The sequence below is a fragment of the Nerophis lumbriciformis genome, linkage group LG08 (genome assembly GCF_033978685.3).
Source record: "Nerophis lumbriciformis linkage group LG08, RoL_Nlum_v2.1, whole genome shotgun sequence".
Taxonomy (NCBI): Eukaryota; Metazoa; Chordata; class Actinopteri; order Syngnathiformes; family Syngnathidae; genus Nerophis; species Nerophis lumbriciformis.
In genome coordinates, this window is record NC_084555.2 from 27,655,652 (window position 1) to 27,676,278 (window position 20,627).

At 41.6% G+C, this 20,627-nt stretch overlaps 1 protein-coding gene across 2 annotated transcripts in view; it reads left to right on the forward strand.

The window, feature by feature from the left end:
• kiz (kizuna centrosomal protein) overlaps positions 1 to 20,627 on the forward strand; it is a 65,961-nt gene that overhangs the window by 24,841 nt on the left and 20,493 nt on the right. For both annotated transcript variants that reach the window (XM_061968582.2, XM_061968583.2), the window contains 3 exons: positions 8,843 to 8,905; positions 12,523 to 12,624; positions 13,522 to 13,591. In XM_061968582.2, the coding sequence (XP_061824566.2) occupies positions 8,843 to 8,905; positions 12,523 to 12,624; positions 13,522 to 13,591 (235 nt within the window). The remainder of the gene's footprint in view (positions 1 to 8,842; positions 8,906 to 12,522; positions 12,625 to 13,521; positions 13,592 to 20,627) is intronic.

A 20,627-nucleotide genomic window follows, 5' to 3' on the forward strand; every position in this document is an offset into this window, starting at 1 on the left:
TATATATATGTATATATATTAGAGCTGCAACTAACAATTAATTTGATAATCGATTAATCTGTTGGTTATTACTTCGATTAATCGATTAATAATCGGATAAAAGAGACAAAGTAAATTTCTATCCTTTCCAGTATTTTATTGAAAAAAAAAAAACCAGCATACTGGCACCATACTTATTTTGATTATTGTTTCTCAGCTGTTTGTACATGTTGCAGTTTATAAATAAAGGTTTGTAAAAAAATAAAATAAAAATAAAAAATTGCCTCTGCGCATGCGCATAGCATAGATCCAAGGAATCGATGACCAAATTAATCGCCAAGTATTTTTATAATCGAATTTAATCAATTAGTTGTTGCAACCATAATATATATATATATATATATATATATATCCATCCATCCATCTTCCTCCGCTTATCCGAGGTCGGGTTGCGGGGGCAGCAGCTTAAGCAGGGAAGCCCAGACTTCCCTCTCCCCAGCCACTTCGTCCAGTTCCTCCCGGGGGATCCCGAGGCGTTCCCAGGCCAGCCGGGAGACATAGTCTTCCCAACGTGTCCTGGGTCTTCCCCGTGGCCTCCTACCGGTCGGACGTGCCCGAAACACCTCCCGAGGGAGTCGTTCGGGTGGCATCCTGACCAGATGCCCGAACCACCTCATCTGGCTCTTCTCGATGAGGAGGAGCAGCGGCTTTACTTTGAGCTCCCCCCGGATGACAGAGCTTCTCACCCTATCTCTAAGGGAGAGCCCCGCCACCCGGCGGAGGAAACTCATTTCGGCCGCTTGTACCCGTGATCTTGTCCTTTCGGTCATGACCCAAAGCTCATGACCATAGGTGAGGATGGGAACGTAGATCGACCGGTAAATTGAGAGCTTTGCCTTCCGGCTCAGCTCCTTCTTCACCACAACGGATCGATACAGTGTTCGCATTACTGAAGACGCCGCACCGATCCGCCTGTCGATCTCACGATCCACTCTTCCCTCACTCGTGAACAAGACTCCGAGGTACTTGAACTCCTCCACTTGGGGCAAGATCTCCTCCCCAACCCGGAGATGGCACTCCACCCTTTTCCGGGCGAGAACCATGGACTCAGATTTGGAGGTGCTGATTCCCATCCCAGTCGCTTCACACTCGGCTGCGAACCGATCCAGTGAGAGCTGAAGATCTTGGCCAGATGAAGCCATCAGGACCACATCATCTGCAAAAAGCAGAGACCTAATCCTGCAGCCACCAAACCAGATACCCTCAACGCCTTGACTGCGCCTAGAAATTCTGTCCATAAAGGTTATGAACAGAATCGGTGACAAAGGGCAGCCCTGGCGGAGTCCAACCCTCACTGGAAACGGGTCCGACTTACTGCCGGCAATGCGGACCAAGCTCTGACACTGATTATACAGGGAGCGAACCGCCACAATAAGACAGTCCGTTACCCCATACTCTCTGAGCACTCCCCACAGGACTTCCCGGGGTACACGGTCGAATGCCTTCTCCAAGTCCACAAAGCACATGTAGACTGGTTGAGCAAACTCCCATGCACCCTCAAGGACCCTGCCGAGAGTATAGAGCTGGTCCACAGTTCCACGACCAGGACGAAAACCACACTGTTCCTCCTGAAACTGAGGTTCGACTATCTGGCGTAGCCTCCTCTCCAGTACACCTGAATAGACCTTACCGGGAAGGCTGAGGAGTGTGATCCCACGATAGTTAGAACACATCCTCCGGTTCCCCTTCTTAAAGAGAGGAACCACCACCCCGGTCTGCCAATCCAGAGGTACTGCCCCTGATGTCCACGCGATGTTGCAGAGTCTTGTCAACCAAGGCAGCCCCACAACATCCAGAGCCTTAAGGAACTCCGGGCGGATCTCATCCACCCCCGGGGCCTTGCCACCGAGGAGCTTTTTAACTACCTCGGCAACCTCAGCCCCAGAAATAGGAGAGTCCACCACAGATTCCCCAGGCCCTGCTTCCTCATAGGAAGACGTGCTGGTAGGATTGAGGAGGTCTTCGAAGTATTCCCTCCACCGATCCACAACATCCGCAGTCGAGGTCAGCAGAACACCATCCTCACCATACACGGTGTTGACATTGCACTGCTTCCCCTTCCTGAGGCGGCGGATGGTGGTCCAGAATCGCTTCGAAGCCGTCCGGAAGTCGTTTTCCATGGCTTCCCCGAACTCCTCCCATGTCCGAGTTTTTGCCTCTGCGACCGCCGAAGCCGCACATCGCTTGGCCTGTCGGTACTCGTCTGTTGCCTCCGGAGTCCTATGAGCCAAAAGAGCCCGATAGGACTCTTTCTTCAGCTTGACGGCATCAGCGGGTTCTAGGATTACCGCCACGACAGGCACCAACCACCTTGCGGCCACAGCTCCAATCGGCCGCCTCGACAATAGAGGCACGGAACATCGTCCACTCGGACTCAATGTCTAGTGCCTCCCTCGTGACATGTTCAAAGTTCTTCCGGAGGTGGGAATTGAAACTCTCTCTGACAGGAGACTCTGCCAGACGTTCCCAGCAAACCCTCACAATGCGTTTGGGCCTGCCAGGTCTGTCCGGCATCCTCCCCCACCATCGCAGCCAACTCACCACCAGGTGGTGATCGGTAGAAAGCTCCGCCCCTCTCTTCACCCGAGTGTCCAAAACATGAGACCGCAAATCCGATGACACAACTACAAAGTCGATCATGGAACTGCGGCCTAGGGTGTCCTGGTGCCAAGTGCACATATGGACACCCTTATGTTTGAACATGGTGTTTGTTATTGACAATCCGTAACGAGCACAAAAGTCCAATAACAAAACACCACTCGGATTCAGATCCGGGCGGCCATTCTTCCCAATCACGCCTCTCCAGGTTTCACTGTCGTTGCCAACATGAGCGTTGAAGTCCCCCAGTAGAACGAGGGAATCACCCGGGGGAGCACTCTCCAGTACTCCCTCGAGTGAATCCAAAAAGGGTGGGTAATCTGAGCTGCCGTTTGGCGCGTAAGCGCAAACAACAGTCAGGACCCGTCCCCCCACCCGAAGGCGGAGGGAGGCTACCCTCTCGTCCACCGGGTTGAACTCCAACGTGCAGGCTTTGAGCCGGGGTGCAACAAGAATTGCCACCCCAGCCCGTCGCCTCTCACTGCTGGCAACGCCAGAGTGGAAGAGAGTCCAGCCCCTCTCAAGAGAACTGGTTCCAGAGCCCTTGCTGTGCGTCGAAGTGAGTCCGACTATATCTAGCCGGAACTTCTCCACCTCACTAACTAGCTCAGGCTCTTTCCCCCCCAGCGAGGTGACGTTCCACGTCCCAAGAGCTAGCTTATGTAGCCGAGGATCGGACCGCCAAGTGCCCTGCCTTTGGCTGCCGCCCAGCTCACACTGCACCCGACCTCTATGGCCCCTGCTATGGGTGGTGAGCCCATTGGAGGGGGGACCCACGTTGCCTCTTCGGGCTGTGCCCGGCCGGGCCCCATGGGGACAGGCCCGGCCACCAGGCGCTCGCCATCGTGCCCCACCTCCGGGCCTGGCTCCAGAGGGGGGCCCCGGTGACCCGCGTCCGGGCGAGGGAAATCTGGGTTCCTTGTTTGTGTTCTTCATAGAGGTCTTCGAGCTGCTCTTTGTCTGATCCCTCACCTAGGACCAGTTTGCCTTGGGAGACCCTACCAGGGGGCATAGGATCCCCCGGACAACATAGCTCCTAGGATCATTGGGACACGCAAACTCCTCTACCACGTTAAGGTGGCAGCTCAGAGAGGAGTATATATATATATATATATATATATATATATATATATGTATGTGTGGGAAAAAAAATCACAAGACTATTTCATCTCTACAGGCCTGTTTCATGAGGGAGGGTACCCTCAATCATCAGGAGATTTTAATGGGAGCATTCGCATACCATGGTTTATATAGGGCACAGAGTGGGTGGGTACAGGCTGGCCTAGGGGCGTGGTGATTGGCTCATGTGTTACCTAGGAGGTGTTTCCGTCTATGGCGGCATGCTGTTACAAGTTCGCTGCGCTTGTTGAGGGATGACAGGTCTGGACGGTAAATAATAAACAGTTTCTCTTTCAAGCATAGGTTGCATCTTTTATTACCACTATTGTAAGGTGTGCTGGATGCAAGAATTTGCCATGTTATTGAATATTCAACATTATTGTCTTTGAGGTCCCAAATGTGTTTGCTGAGTTCTGTGGTATTTCGCAAGTTTTTGTTCCTGAAAGAAGCCTTGTGATTGTTCCATCTGGTTTTGAATTCTCCCTCGGTTAATCCTACATATGTGTCGGATGTGTTAATGTCCTTGCGTATTACCTTAGATTGGTAGACAACTGATGTTTGTAAGCACCCCCCGTTGAGAGGGCAATCAGGTTTCTTTCGACAGTTACAGTCTTTGTTGGTTTTGGAGTCGCTCTGTCTGGGGGCCGACGGCTCATTTGCAATTGTTTTGTTGTGGTTTGAGATGATTTGTCGTATATTGTTCATGCAGCTGTAGCTCAATTTAATGTTGTTCTTGTTGAATACTTTTCTTAGGGTGTTGTCTTTGGGAAAGTGTTTGTCAATCAGATTGAGGAATTTGTGTCCAATGTTAGTTGAGACGTTTTTGCTGTATGGGGGGTTGTACCAGATGATGTCGTTTCGTTTTCTGTTCTTTTTTGGCTGGTTTCCTGGCGTGGGTTCATAGGTGAGGGTGAAATTGTATCCGCTTTCATCAAGGGCTTTTTGGTACGGGGGGGTTGCTTGGTCAAATTCAGCTTTGCTAGATGACAGCATCGATAGCTTTTTATTGATTCCGGTAGGTATTCTTTTCGTGGTGGTGGGTGGGTGGTTGCTGTCATGGTGCACGTATTGGAGTGTTGTGTTGGGTTTCGTGAATGGTTGGTAGCTGTTATTTCTCAGGTTGAAAGTGACGTCAAGGAAGTTGACAGTTTGCTTGTTGGCTTCAATCGTGATCCGTAGGCCGTTCTCTTTGAAAATTTGGCATATGCGCTTCTTGGTATTCTCGCTGCTCCTTGGCGAGGCGCGACACACTGCCAGTCCGTCATCACGGTAAATACCAAGGTTCAGATTGAGGCTAGCGAGCTGGGAGAGGAGGAAACTCCCAACGAGTTCACACGTTTCTGCTCCGTCAAAACTTCCCATAGTGACGTCAAATGTTGCATTGTTCTTTTTTTGCCATGGTGTACTGTTGTGGATGAGAATGGAGTTTTTTGCGTGGATGATGATGTTTCTTTCGTTGCCTGTGATTGAGTCGTAGTCTGAGGCGAAGTCTAGTGCTTGAGTCAGTAGGTCTTGCGTGATGGAAGGGTAAAATTCCTCGATATCAAAGGAGATAAAGTTGTGCTGTTGTTTGTCTTGGATGTTGTTGAACCATTTGATTACTGCTGCTGTATTTCTCCATTGGTTGAGTGGTGTTTTGTCCTTGATTTTTGTGTTGACTCTGTCCAGGATTATTTTGCTGATTTTTCCTATTTCAGATTTAGTTGGGTTTATTAGTCGGCATGTTGGGTTATTTGCGAAGTTGGGTTTGTGGTCCTTCAATGTGATGAAGGCTTCCTTGTTGGCTGTGGCGTCCACCCTGTCCTCAATGTCCAGTTCAGCCGCGATCCTTTTATTTTCCAGGTGGATGTTCTGTAAGGTGTTGGGTTGCGCTTTTTTGTATGATTTGGTGATGCTTCTGTCCAGTAAGGTGTGGTGTTCTGGTATGTCCATTCTGTAGAAGTTTGTGGTTTTATCGGCAGCTATGATGAGGTTGTTTACTTTCTTGATGCGCTCCTTGTCATTTTTCAGCTTGGTGAGGAGTGGGTTGCGGATTGGCTTGAATTTGACTGATTGTATCATTTTGAGCATGTCGTTCTCAAAATCCTTTAGTTCCTCAACTGTGGGTGGGTTCTTGGTAGATTTGAATCCGTAAGTTTTCTTTTGCGTTCCTTTTGTTTCAGGGTGGAGGAAAAAATGTGCTTTCCACCGCATCCTTCTTAGGAAGTGTTCCGTCTTTTCTATGAGCCTTAGCTTGTAGTCATTCTGCGCGGGTATGGGAATGTTCTTCGTGGAGTAGTCGATGTTGAATTTTTCCATTTCTGATCGTCGTACAGTGCTCAACAAATGTCAATTTGGAGAATTGTGGGAGAATTCAAAACCAGATGGAACAATCACAAGGCTTCTTTCAGGAACAAAAACTTGCGAAATACCACAGAACTCAGCAAACACATTTGGGACCTCAAAGACAATAATGTTGAATATTCAATAACATGGCAAATTCTTGCATCCAGCACACCTTACAATAGTGGTAATAAAAGATGCAACCTATGCTTGAAAGAGAAACTGTTTATTATTTACCGTCCAGACCTGTCATCCCTCAACAAGCGCAGCGAAATTGTAACAGCATGCCGCCATAGACGGAAACACCTCCTAGGTAACACATGAGCCAATCACCACGCCCCTAGGCCAGCCTGTACCCACCCACTCTGTGCCCTATACAAACCATGGTATGTGAATGCTCCCATTAAAATCTCCTGATGATTGAGGGTACCCCCCCTCATGAAACAGGCCTGTAGAGATGAAATAGTCTTGTGATTTTTTTTTTTTTCCCACACATACATATATTGCGCTCTACTACGGTATCGAGCACTATTTTTTGGATAACCTTATTAAGACATATATATATATATATATATGTATATATATATATATATATATATATATATATATATATATATATATATATATATATATCTTCATATCTTCAGTCGTGCTCATAAATTAACATACCCTGGGAGAATTTATGATTTCTTGGCCATTCTTCAGAGAATATGAATGATAACACAAAAACCTTTCTTCCACTCATGCTTAATGGTTGTGTGAAGCTATTCATTGGCAAACAACTGTTTACTCTTTTTAAATCAAAATGACAAAAGAAAGTACCCAAATGACCCTGATCAAAAGTTTACATACCCCAGTCACTTTGATCTGATAACATGCACACAAGTTGACACAAACAGATTTGAATCGTTAATCAAGGTTCCAATTCTCACCTGTGACCTGTTTGTTTGTAATTAATGTGTGTGTATAAAATATCAGTGAGTTTCTGGGCTTCTGACAGACCATTGCATCTTTCATCCAGTGCTGCACAAATGTTTCTGGATTCTGAGTCATGGGGAAGGCAAAATAATTGTCAAAGGATCTGCGAGAAAATGTAATTGAACTATATAAAACAGGAAAGGGGTATAAAAAGATATCCAAGGAATTGGGAATGCCAATCAGCAGTGTTCAAATGCTGATTAAGAAGTGGAAAAGGGGGGATTAAGGTAGACCAGCAAAGATTTCAGCCACAACAGCCAGGAAAATTGTTCAAGATGCAAAGAAAAATCCACAAATAACTTCAGCTGAAATACAGGACTCTCTGAAAAATGGTGGTGTGGCTGTTTCAAGATCCACAATAAGGAGGCACTTGAAGAAAAATGGGCTGCAGGATTAGGGATTTAGAAGTAGCTAAAACACTGCCGAGGGCGGATGGATGTTAGCCGCTAGCTCGCTATCCATGTCTTAAAGCACCTCTTCTTGAGGGTGTTTCAGTGTTATAACTTCACTTTTATCGTTAGTTTTTAAGCCAAAATGTGTCTGTTCTCTCATTTCTGTCTACACACTGTGTCTGCTTGTAAGTACTCCGTGATTGTGTGCCGCCGAACATGCTCGTCTGCTCGTGAACCAGCAATGTCACAACATGTCTTCGACGCGGGCACGGGGGGATGTGGGACCGGTACGTTTCAGAGACGGTATCGTACCGAAAATGATTCATTAGTATCGCAGTACTGTATACCGTACAACCCTAATACAAATACATATACTGTATATAAATACATACATAAACATACATGTGTATATATATATATATATATATATATATACATATATATATATATATATATATATATATATATATATATTTACACATATATGTATCTATACATATATATAAATATATATATATATATATATATATATATATATATATATATATATATATATATATTTATATATATATATATATATATATATATATATATATATATATATATATATATATATATATATATGTATATATATATATATATGTGTGTATATATGTATAGATACATATATGTGTAAATATATATATATATATATATATATATGTATATATATATATATATATATATATATATACACATGTATGTTTATGTATGTATTTATATACAGTATATAAATATATATATATATATATATATATATATATATATATATATATATATATATTTATATATATATATATATATATATATATATATATATATATATATATATATATATATATGTGTGTATATATGTATATGTACATGTATATTTATGTGTATGTGTGTATATATACAGTATATATATATATATATATATATATATATATATATATATATATATATATATATATATATATATGTGTGTATATATATATATATATATACATATACATAAATATACATAGTACATTTCCCCACTGCAGACCACTAAAAGTTTATTTTTTACAAAATAAATCAATTTTGCCATTGAGCTGTCTTTTTTAATACCTCACTGCCTGGTTTTCATACAGCTCTTTATTCTATTCAGAGCTAAATAAAGACCTTTCATTCCCATTTTCATCCCCTCTCTCTATCTTCCTCGTTCTCTCTCTCTCTCTCTCTCTCTCTCTCTCTCTCTCTCTCTCTCTCTCTCTCTCTCTCTCTCTCTCTCTCTCTCTCTCTCTCTCTCTCTCTCTCTCTCTCTCTCTCTCTCTCTCTCTCTCTCTCTCTCTCTCCTGCCACTGCTTTTCTCCACACGCTTCTGTTTCTTACAGAACTACAAAGTGCTGAAGAGGACAACCAGGACGAAAGCCCTGTGGAAAGTGTTCCTATTAGAGGTAAAAAGGCATTGCTTATGTCCCAGTATTCACACGTTCCTTATGTGGGGGTTTGTTTGCTTCCCACTGCAGTGAATAATGGGCTCTTTTACGCAGTGGCGCTTGCAGCATGATCAAGGTGAATGTAGGGTCAAAGTCCCACCTGAAGAGTGCAGCTAGTTTTCTCTAATTATCTCAGAGAAAACACTATTTTTCGCCCTGGTGTGAGGCATTAGGGAAAAAATTGATGATTCATTATTCCGGCATAATGCGCTTGGCTTTAATTGTCTGGCTGCCACAGTGGGTAGTGCAAGAGATATATCCTAGGTTCTCATTATTTTCTAAACAATGGTGGTGCAACACAGCTTAACTTGAAAAGTCTTGATTCAAATGCATCCTGGAAGCTGTTGGTGTGCCCATCTCTCTGCTGCTCCTCTGAAATGTAAAGCAACCCTGTACTACCCCATGGGGACCAGATTTCTCACCGAGCTTTTCATGTATGTGCATCCCTAAGGTGCGAAGCTTGGGAAATGAGTCCATTTGTTTTGCTTAATCAAAAGAGCTATAAATAGTAAAAAAAAGAAAAGAAGGGAGGAAAAAAGATACTCGATATTTCTCAAGGAAAGAGTTTTATTGCAGCCCACAACATCAATGCCATAGTCAAATGATATGGCTTTGGAACTGACCGTAATTGCCAAAGTATTTGGATGTCAGGATTGTGAAATGGAATGCAACTATATTAAAAGTTATACTGTACTTTGTGTATATGTTCAGGTGTCAGGTATTCCCCTAATCTGCCAAGGTACCTGTGGCGGTGGGGGCATGCTTATGGGCGTGGTCACATGACATCATCAAGTAATTTTGGATAATTTGCTAAAACGATATGATTTTCTTTAAAAATGATCAAAACATGTATACATACATTTAAAACAATCTGTTAGTGATAATTAGTATTAACATTTTTTTAAATGTTTTTGCTGCTTTTTGCACAATGTACTTTGTTAGGATTTTGTCAAGTGTTTACAGACTTTTTTATTCTTAAAAACAACTAGCAACAAATCTAGCATCTTCTTCTGGTGTTATTATAAAATGTACTCGTGTTTAGAGACTCTTTAGTTCTGTCCCTCGCTGTCCCTGACGAAAGGCGAGCTGCAGAGAGCATGACGTCACTCTTGCTTCACGATGTTGCTCCAGTTGGACTTTCTCTTTTTAAAAGCCGCCACTGTCCTCTTAATATTTGCACATTTTGTAGATGGCTGTCCGCGGGTATATCTGCGATACATATAAAAAAAATACATCCACATCGCAAACATACTGACAACGCTCCAGACTGTCACAATGGTGTGTGTTTTCTTTACATCCGGTTTCGGTAGCATGGTTTTCGGTGATCAAAGTCTTTTTTCCGGTGGTCAAGTTTTCGGTACATCACTTGTCAATAGTGTGCAGGCTACATCCATCCATCCATTTTCTACCGCTTATTCCCTTTTGGGGTCGCGGGGGGCGCTGGAGCCTATCTCAGCTACAATCGGGCGGAAGGCGGGGTACACCCTGGACAAGTCGCCATCTCATCGCAGGGCCAACACAGATAGACAGACAACATTCACATATATATATCAATTCATAATGTAACGACCAGCTAATGTTGGTGTATTATGTTTGTGTGGTTTGGCTTTGATGTCAGTTTTTCCCATGTTTGCAAACACACCGTCTGTGCCTGAAAGGTGATTGGTGGATGAAGAAGTGTTGTTGTGTGTCTGGGGAAGTGCTGACTCACAAGATGAAAGTGTTTACACGGGAGGTAAAGCCTGTTGGAATTGTGTCGTTCGTTATCATAAGATTGGTAATAAAAGTTAAAAATAGTGTCGGACTTTGTGTGATTTCCTCTGGGGGCTACAATATATTTTATTGCTTTAATTTGTTTTCAAATAAAAAAAACAACAACCTTATTTTCAGGTGTGGCGGTAATGAAAATGCTGTGGCGGCACGCCACGTTCAATTACATTTAGAGGAAAACCCTAGACTTGAACCTCCAAGCTCACATTTGATTTTTAGTTTTAACTTGTCCTCAAATTTATGATGTTGGTTTTGTCACTATTAATGCGACTTTGTATAATTTTACCATTTGCACCTATCGGTATTTGAGTGGAATATCCAGACCTGCGCCCCAAAACTCCTCCAACCTTTACAGAAAAATATTCCTCAAAAGTTAAACAAAACTTTGATTTCAAACCATCGACAATATGTGAGACCTCAGCAAACAGTTTTTTTTGTGTGGTTTTTACTAGGAGTGTTCAAACAATTCGATTCACCTCCAAATCGCGATGTTTATTTAATCCAATGTAGTCAATTCAAAATTTTACAAACCGAAAGGAGTTTTTATAACCTGTAGCCTATTTTGAAAATGTTTCATTATAATGCATTGGGAGATTAGGCTTGAATCGAGAATTGTGTTAAATTGAGAATCAATTCTGAAAAAAATTGTCACCCCAAGAATCAGATACAATTTTAAGGTGCCCAAAGATCCCCACCTCTACTTTTTATGATGCCACCACAAAAGGGTACTATCGTAATGGCATTGACACAAATTGTAATGACAAACACAGAACTGGAAATGGAACCTTGTGCCACATAGAAAATTATTGGCACAGTATGAATCCAATTGATTACTTAGATATCAATCTACAGAAACATTTTACTGAGCAGGTCCTAACATAGTTACACTTACTAAATTGCAATACTTCAAGGATTCAAGGAACTTTAAACATGACACAAAATGTAGTTTTTAATATTAGTTTTAATTTAAATTGTTAATACAATTTGTATATCATGAGTACCACAAGAACACTAGTATTTAATGCACATCATAATTTAAATAGACTAGGATATAAATAGAGTATGTTTTAAATGGTATAGGTTAATAGAAATATAGATTGTAAATAGAATAAAATAAATGGTCATTCTGTAGTCACTACAGTGTAAAACAATGACAGTAAACCAAACCAAATAAAAGCCCAGTTCAGCACATTTGATACATGTGTGCAAGTACCTAGCAAACATCTTCCTGTTAAAAAAAAAAGTGAATTACTAATACTGTTAATAAAGGTTTGAACCCAAAACAAATACATTTTACAGTATGTTGGAAAATTGGTTTGAAATTAGAACAAATTAAAAGTCAACTAGCGTCACATATTGTGATGTGTTTGACTTTAAAGGTTTATTTGTTCCTGTGTTATAGTGCACAAAATGTAATTATGTACTATAAATTTGTGTTGGCCCTGTGATGAGCTGGCGACTTGTCCAGGGTGTACCCCAGTGTCCGCCCGAATGCAGCTGAGATAGGCTCCAGCACCTCCTGCAACCCCGAGAGGGACACGCGGTAAAAAATGGATGGATGGACTCTCCATTTCCTGGTTGAGGATCATGGAAAAACAACAAGAGATCATGGAAACAGTTGCTGCATACTGTGGACTTTACAAAAAAAGCACAGCGAAGTTGAAGTTTTCACCCACACTCTCTCGTAGTGCAATTTTCAAGACTAAGCTACTGAAGCATATCTTGGCAAACACAGAAACCTCTGAAAGTAGGAAACCTGTGTTTTAAGCAAATATTTGACTGTGTGTCTGTTTGTTCCTGAACAGAGACAAAAGCATATCAGTTACTTAAACTGTCAGCCATGCAAGAACAGCTGCAAAGTTCTGAAGACGAGGAGGAAGAAAATGGAGAGGAGGATGACTTCTCAGGTAAAAAACAAAAAACAAAAAAACTAGCCTTATAATGTAATCCACTGTATTATTAGAACATAACACAATTTAATAGTTGTATTATTATTAGGGCTGTCAAAAATAAGTTAAAACATATGATTAACCACAAAATAAAATCGCATTCATCATGTTTATGTGCAGATTAATCACACAATTTATTTGGACCATACATGCTCCTTTACATTAACCGCCGATGATTACCTATAAGGTGGCATGTGTTACTATCGAGTTAGTGATCAGATCAATGAATACGTGCAAAGATGAGTGAAGAGAGTCCGATTGGTATGCTAGCTGGTAAATTCCCTTCAAAATAGTCCCTTCGTGGACTTTTGATTAAACTGTTACCAAGTTGTTAGCAAAACATTTAAACATGTAACATCTACAAATATTCTGGATGACATTCTGACAATTTGTGTCCAAATATTGGGGACTTTTTAAGTTAATTTAATTTGCGCAAGCAAGTCATAACCTGTGATTAATCTTAATTAATCCAAATTCAAAGGTTTGATTTATCTTGGTTACAAAATATAGTTTGACAGCACTAATTATCATTTCAAGAAATTAACCAAAATTACTTTGAAAAATGGTGACAAACTATGACAGCATGGCCACCAATGTGTTTTCAGTGCATTGCTGCACAGACCTGTTCAAAAAATGTAAATTGTACACTCTCCTCAGCTAGCACTAACCAAAAAATCTTCATCTACAGTACATCAAACAAACCTTACAGGTTTTCAACAGGTTTTAATGAATTATTTGTGACATATGATGTCACTGGAGCTCGTTCGAAGATTATTTATGATATGCTGAGTAGATTAGCTGGTGATGTCATATCCTAATTGGATTGTTTTATACCGTCTTGTTTGCCCTTTTAAGGAATAAATCATGGCTATGAAGTGGACCTTGGGAGGGCCAAACGCTACTCAGATCAAGACCCTTACTCTCGGTAAGAACGTTGTTGTTATTCGACGGGCCACCAGACACCAAAGTGGTTGATGTACATTTGCATGGCTACTCTCATAATTCCCTGTTCATTTCCATAAGATCAAGGGGGCACCACCCATTAACTCGCTCACAAAGACAAAAGGCCCCCAAAGCCCCTCTCACTTGCTGTTTGCTGGGTTCAACTAGGTTTTTGAAATCAAAATCATAACTACAAAGCAAAATTGGTGTGATAATCCCACTATCTTTTGGCTCGTCGCTTCAATGAAAACACATCATATCAAGCTGTAGGATGAAGGGCAAGCACTTTCAAAGAAGTGTTGACAAGAACAAGCATCCTTTCGTTTTGTTCACCAATCAAATGCATTGGAGCTGCTCAAATCAGAACCCTAAGTGGACTGGACAAGAACGTCTAATGATAAACAGCCTCGCGGAATCTAACAGCAACGCGCTTACATTTGAATATCAACACGACTTCATCAAATCTGCAATTGCCTATCAGGTCCTCAGAGTACCTCTTTGCCACAAAACCCATTTGGGATCCTGTAATGGCTGCGTAAACGTTATGAGGAATAATCTTCTCTGATTTCATGTGATTACTGGGCACCATGCTGATACGAGGGCTGAAGGCTGTATGTCCCCGGCCTGGCAAGCAGGCACAGCAGTCTGCCTATTAGCCGAGGGAAGGGCTAATGGGCTGACTCTATTGTGGTCCTCGTAGTTGCTGATGTCTGCTGCTGCCAGGCACTGTGCACGGACCACCCTTTTTAATAAACATGAGCCAATTTCAGACCCAAACCCTCTCAGTTGTTGCCTGTGTCCATATCATTAATTTGCAGGGGGAACCCAAAATGTGTGATTAAACAAAGTTCATGTAAAGAAAAATACAAAATATTGCAGAACAATCATGATGCAGCTTGAACACACAAGTTACATTGAACAAATGCGTAATTATGTACGCTTATATAGGTGACCCTCTCATTTCACTAAGGTTACGAAGCAATGCCAAGAGGGGCGACCTGACATCATTCTCTGCTCATACTATTTCTTTTCTTGTCTTCTCCTGGACGTTTAGCTTTAAGCAGTCCACTTACTACTGTCTCCTCTTGCACTTTATTGCATCCACAAGTGGTCTAGAAGCCCTGCACTTAAGCAGAAGCATAACACTGCAGGATGCTCTTGCCCCGCTCCTCCGTGTCTCACTCTGTCGCTCTCTACCCTTTCTCCATCTTTTTTCCCTCCCATTTTCCATCCTTGTGTATGCGCCGACTCCTTTCTTCCTAATTGTTTGCTTTAAATTTGTCAGCGAGCTGATGAGCACCACCAAAAGAAGGCTGAAGCTGGACTCAAAATACAAACATGTCTTCCTCCCCTGCGTTGTCTTAGACAATAATTATGATTTGTTGGTTAAGCTTAGACTATAGCAGAGAGGATTGTAGTTTTGTAGTTTAAAGCCGAGGCTTTGGTGCAAAAAAATGCATTTATAGCTCTTTGTGAGGCTCCTCATTATGTGTGGGCCTGATTCATTAAGTAATTGGTTTGCAGTTGTTTACATGAGTATTAAGGCCTTCTATTCAGGGCCTTTGAGAGATACATTGTGCAAATGTTGCATGTTATGAATGCAGAATGAGAGGCAGGGGGCCAGTCCTATTGGCCAAACACTGCACTCGGATGAAAAGAGAGAGAAAAGCATTGGGCGCTGCTTTGCATAGCAATGACCGGGGCCTTAATAAGCTTTACAGATTAAATACATGCAGTCTATACAAGATGCAGAGGGATACTCCTAACACATTTATATGTGCTCATTTCACTATTATTGAGTTTGAGAGAATTGAGGTCTTTCATATTCTTTCTTCCCCCTCCCTATGGCTTCCTTGCTCTCCCACACAGTGTTTTTCAATCAGATACTTTTATAGAATGTGTGTATTGTATTATAACTCATGGGGAAGGAATTGATCTGCAACATTTATTAAGGATTTGTCCATTACAAATCTTTTGCTCTCTTTTTGAATGCTAAAGTAAAATCACTTTGTGGCTGAGTGGGGATGAAAGGAATAATGCACGAAGGAGTGAGTCTTAATAAGCAGCTGCACTCCATGTAAAGACCACTTGTTCCCCTTTGTATGCAAGTGCATGCCACTGCTTCCTCTCGTTCAAAGAAACATTGTGCTCCTTTCTTTCGTGCACATTTCAGAGGCCACACCTTCCTTGTTTTTATTTAGCAACTTCAAATACTTATTCTTTATTTTGCTTTGTTGACGTGTAAAAGAAAATCACATCGCCACACACACTCATAAAAAAGATTTGCTTGGCATCAGCTGGTTTTATGATTGTAGTGCATATAATGCCTGCAACGCCTGCTTGACAAAAAATAACCTGACTCAACAATTATTGGTGTACATCTCTGCCTTGGACAACAATGTGCTCCAGCATTCGACCTCAAACCACTCAAAGTGCAAAAATCAGAAGCGCACTCGTTTCCTGGTGGATCAGTAATGTTGACCTCTGATGGCTCACTAGGAGGAGGGCAGAACATGTTTAACCAAAAGAAAAGGAAGGTGTGGTCTGCTTGTATAGAGAGGGAGGTATAGAAGGAGAGCAAGACCCATGCATAGTCAAAGAAGAAGGGCAAAATTATGTACAGTACAATAGGCATCATTTAAGGTAACAACACAAAAATACAAACTAACATATAATTATAACTGAAAAAAAGACTAATAATATTATATTTGACCCCTGGTCAGCACCGTTGTGTCTCACAAAAAACAACCTTTGGACTTTCACTTGTGGAGGTCACGGTTTTACAGCGGATGAAAGCAATACATTAAGTTTGTTTCCAAGCACTCTTTTTGCTCTAATTTTTAAAAATTGTAATACTTTGAATTGATTGAAAGCCCAAAACTCCAAATACTATCATCAACCACCTCATTGGGTACACCACCACAATTTAATAAGATCATATACTTTTGAAAATAGGTATAAGAAACATATTCTCACAAACATAATATAGTTCAGTTATAAATTTGACTAATTGTTTGTCTTTGTTTTATTATTATTCCTGACAAAAGTAGTATGATTTGTAAAAACATATTTCTACAGTTTTGTATTGAATGTTATTGAACAATGCAAGTGCATATTGTTGTGTCTTGTAAGTGTTATAGCTTGTGGCACAGTTTTGAAGCCGTATTATGTCGTGGTGCCATCCACTGAATAAAAGTGTCTTATTATTAGGTTAATTTAGACGAGCAATGCTATTCCCACTAGACTACAGTCATTCAGGGTGGGGGACAATACAGTATGTTGTGATCACTGCTGCTTTTTCCTAAATTGCAGTTCTGCCTTGTTGCCAGGAGAGAGCGCTGACATGTTAGAGTGTGCCCACTCACATTTGTCTCTCAATGTTTGCCCCCAATGAGGGCGACATCCTGCTGCCATTCAGGCCTGCTGGAGTACATTGAAGCATAGCCTAAACAATGTTTGTGCGGGGGTCACAGCTGGGATGGGAGTAGGAGTTGATGGGAATGATGAGGTGATGGGTCTACCTTTACCTTTAGACAAGCGCTCTGCAAAAGTGCTGTTGAGCTATTAACATTTGCGTGTGGGTGGCAGGAGCTTAAAAAAGCAGAGTAAACAAAAGCATTTTCCTGCCTCTCAGTCTCGACAAACCAGTGTTAAATGCTTTGTAAGTATTATTTCTGCCTTATACCTCACATCCCAGTTAATGTAGGATTATAAGATAATCAATGCCATAAGAATACCAGCCTAGATCTTGTGGTCCTGTGGATTTTTTATTTTAAACAATATATACACTGATAGTGCCATTATATGTTGTTTTTTTTTATTTCAGCCGGCGTGAGTACGGTGCCCAGATAAATGAGAAGCTGGCATCAGAAACCAAGCCATTGACATTATGCTACATTAGGTACACCTCCAATTCAGCAACTTTTGAAATGCTATATTATACTATAACCACACATGTAGTTTAATAATATTTCAGTTCTACACCACTGCAAACTACAATCATTGAATTAAATACCATCTTGCTGACATTGTCAAACAAATTGTCTGTGATGGAAGAATTCAGCTTGCATCATGCAAGTGGACCTAATGGTGTGGCAGTGAAGGTTTTTGTAGACTAATTGAAATTCTCAATTTTGAAGTCTGGCAAATGTATGTTGGCTCTCTGATATCTAAACACCACCAATATGCAATGAAGAGTCTTCAAGAATGATCTCATATTTTATGGTTCCATACGTGTAGACATCCTCTGAGATTATATTCAGTATCGAGATAACCTTTATGTTGTTAGTACAAACCCCGTTTCCATATGAGTTGGGAAATTGTGTTAGATGTAAATATAAACTGAATACAATGATTTGCAAATCCTTTTCAACCCATATTCAATTGAACGCACTACAAAGACAAGATATTTGATGTTCAAACTCATAAACTTTGTTTTTTTTTTGCAAATAATAATTAACTTAGAATTTCATGGCTGCAACACGTGCCAAAGTAGTTGGGAAATGGCATGTTCACCACTGTGTTACATCACCTTTTCTTTTAAAGGGGAACATTATCACAATTTCAGAATTGTTAAAACCATTAAAAATCAGTTCCCAGTGGCTTATTATATTTTTCGAAGTTTTTTTCAACATTTTACCCATCACGCAATATCCCTAAAAAAAAGCTTAAAAGTGCCTGATTTTAACCACACGTTCATTTTCCTGTGACGTCACATAGTGAAGCCAACACAAACAAACATGGCGGAAAGAACAGCAAGCTATAGCGACATTAGCTCGGATTCAGACTCGGATTTCAGCGGCTTAAGCGATTCAACAGATTACGAATGTATTGAAACGGATGGTTGTAGTGTGGAGGCAGGTAGCGAAAATGAAATTGAAGAAGAAACTGAAGTTATTGAGCCATATCGGTTTGAACCGTATGCAAGCGAAACCGACGAAAACGACACGACAGCCAGCGACACGGGAGAAAGCGAGGACAAATTCGGCGATCGCCTTCCAACCAACGATTGGTATGTGTTTGTTTGGCATTAAAGAAAACTAACAACTATGAACTAGGTTTACAGCATATGAAATACATTTGGCAACAACATGCACTTTGAGAGTGCAGACAGCCCAATTTTCATGAATTAATATATTCTGTAGACATACCCTCATGTCAGCAGGCCAGGGAAGCTAGGGTCGATATTCTTCTCTTGATCATCTTCGGGGCGGTGTGAGCCAAGACATCCAGGGGGGTTTAGCTCGCTCGTCTGCGGGAACAAACTGCCGCCATTGCTTGCCGTGCTACCGAGGTCCTTTGTCCCTGAATTGCTCACACACTCTGGCAGATTCAATGGGGGTCTGGCGGCAGATTTCTTTGACTTTATCGTTGGAAATGCATCTGCTTTGAGTGTCGCAGGATATCCACACATTCTTGCCATCTCTGTCGTAGCATAGCTTTCGTCGGTAAAGTGTGCGGAACAAACGTCCAATTTCTTGCCACTTTTGCATCTTTGGGCCACTGGTGCAACTTGAATCCGTCCATGTTCGTGTTGTTACACCCTCCGACAACACACCGACGAGGCATGATGTCTCCAAGGTACGGAAAGCAGTCGAAAAAACGGAAAATAACAGCTGATTTGACTCGGTGTTTGAGAAAATGGCGGATTGCTTCCCGATGCGACGTCACGTTGTGACGTCATCGCTCCGAGAGCGAATATTAGAAAGGCGTTTAGTTCGCCAAAATTCACCCATTTAGAGTTCGGAAATCGGTTAAAAAAATATATGGTCTTTTTTTTGCAACATCAAGGTATATATTGACACTTCAGTCGTTCAACAGTCCGGGGTCTCCGCTGTCGTATTTTACGCTTCATAATGCGCCACACATTTTTGATGGGAGACAGGCCTGGACTGCAGGCGGGCCAGGAAAGTACCCGCACTCTTTTTTTACGAAGCCACGCTGTTGTAACACGTGCTGAATGTGGCTTGGCATTGTCTTGCTGAAATAAGCAGGGGCGTCCATGAAAAAGATGGCACTTAGATGGCAGCATATGTTGTTCCAAAACCTGTATGTACCTTTCAGCATTAATGGTGCCTTCACAGATGTGTAAGTTACCTTGGTCACTAATGCACCCCTATACCATCACAGATGCTGACTTTTGAACTTTGCGTCAATAACAGTCTGGATGGTTCGCTTCCCCTCTGGCCCAGATGACACGATGTCGAATATTTCCAAAAACAATTTGAAATGTGGACTCGTCAGACCACAGAACACTTTTCCACTTTGCATGAGTCCATCTTAGATGATCTCGGGCCCAGAGAAGCCGGCGGCGTTTTTGGATGTTGTTGATAAATGGCTTTCGCTTTGCATAGTAGAGCTTTAACTTGCACTTACAGATGTAGCGACGAACTGTATTTAGTGACAGTGGTTTTCTGAAGTGTTCCTGAGCCCATGTGGTGATATCCTTTAGAGATTGATGTCGGTTTTGATACAGTGCCGTCTGAGGGATCGAAGGTCACGGTCATTCAATGTTGGTTTCCGACCATGCCGCTTACGTGGAGTGATTTCTCCAGATTCTCTGAACCTTTTGATGATATTATGGACCGTAGATGTGGAAATCCCTAAATTTCTTGCAATTGCACTTTGAGAAACGTTGTTCTTAAACTGTTTGACTATTTGCTCACGCAGTTGTGGACAAAGGGGTGTACCTCGCCCCATTCTTTCTTGTGAAAGACTGAGCATTTTTGGGGAAGCTGTTTTTATACCCAATAATGGCACCCACCTGTTCCCAATTAGCCTGCACACCTTTGGGATGTTCCAAATAAGTGTTTGATGAGCATTCCTCAACTTTATCAGTATTTATTGCCACCTTTCCCAACTTCTTTGTCACGTGTTGCTGGCATCAAATTCTAAAGTTAATGATTATTTGCAAAAAAAAAATGTTTATCAGTTTGAACATCAAATATGTTGTCTTTGTAGCATATTCAACTGAATATGGGTTGAAAATGATTTGCAAATCATTGTATGAGGTGGCGACT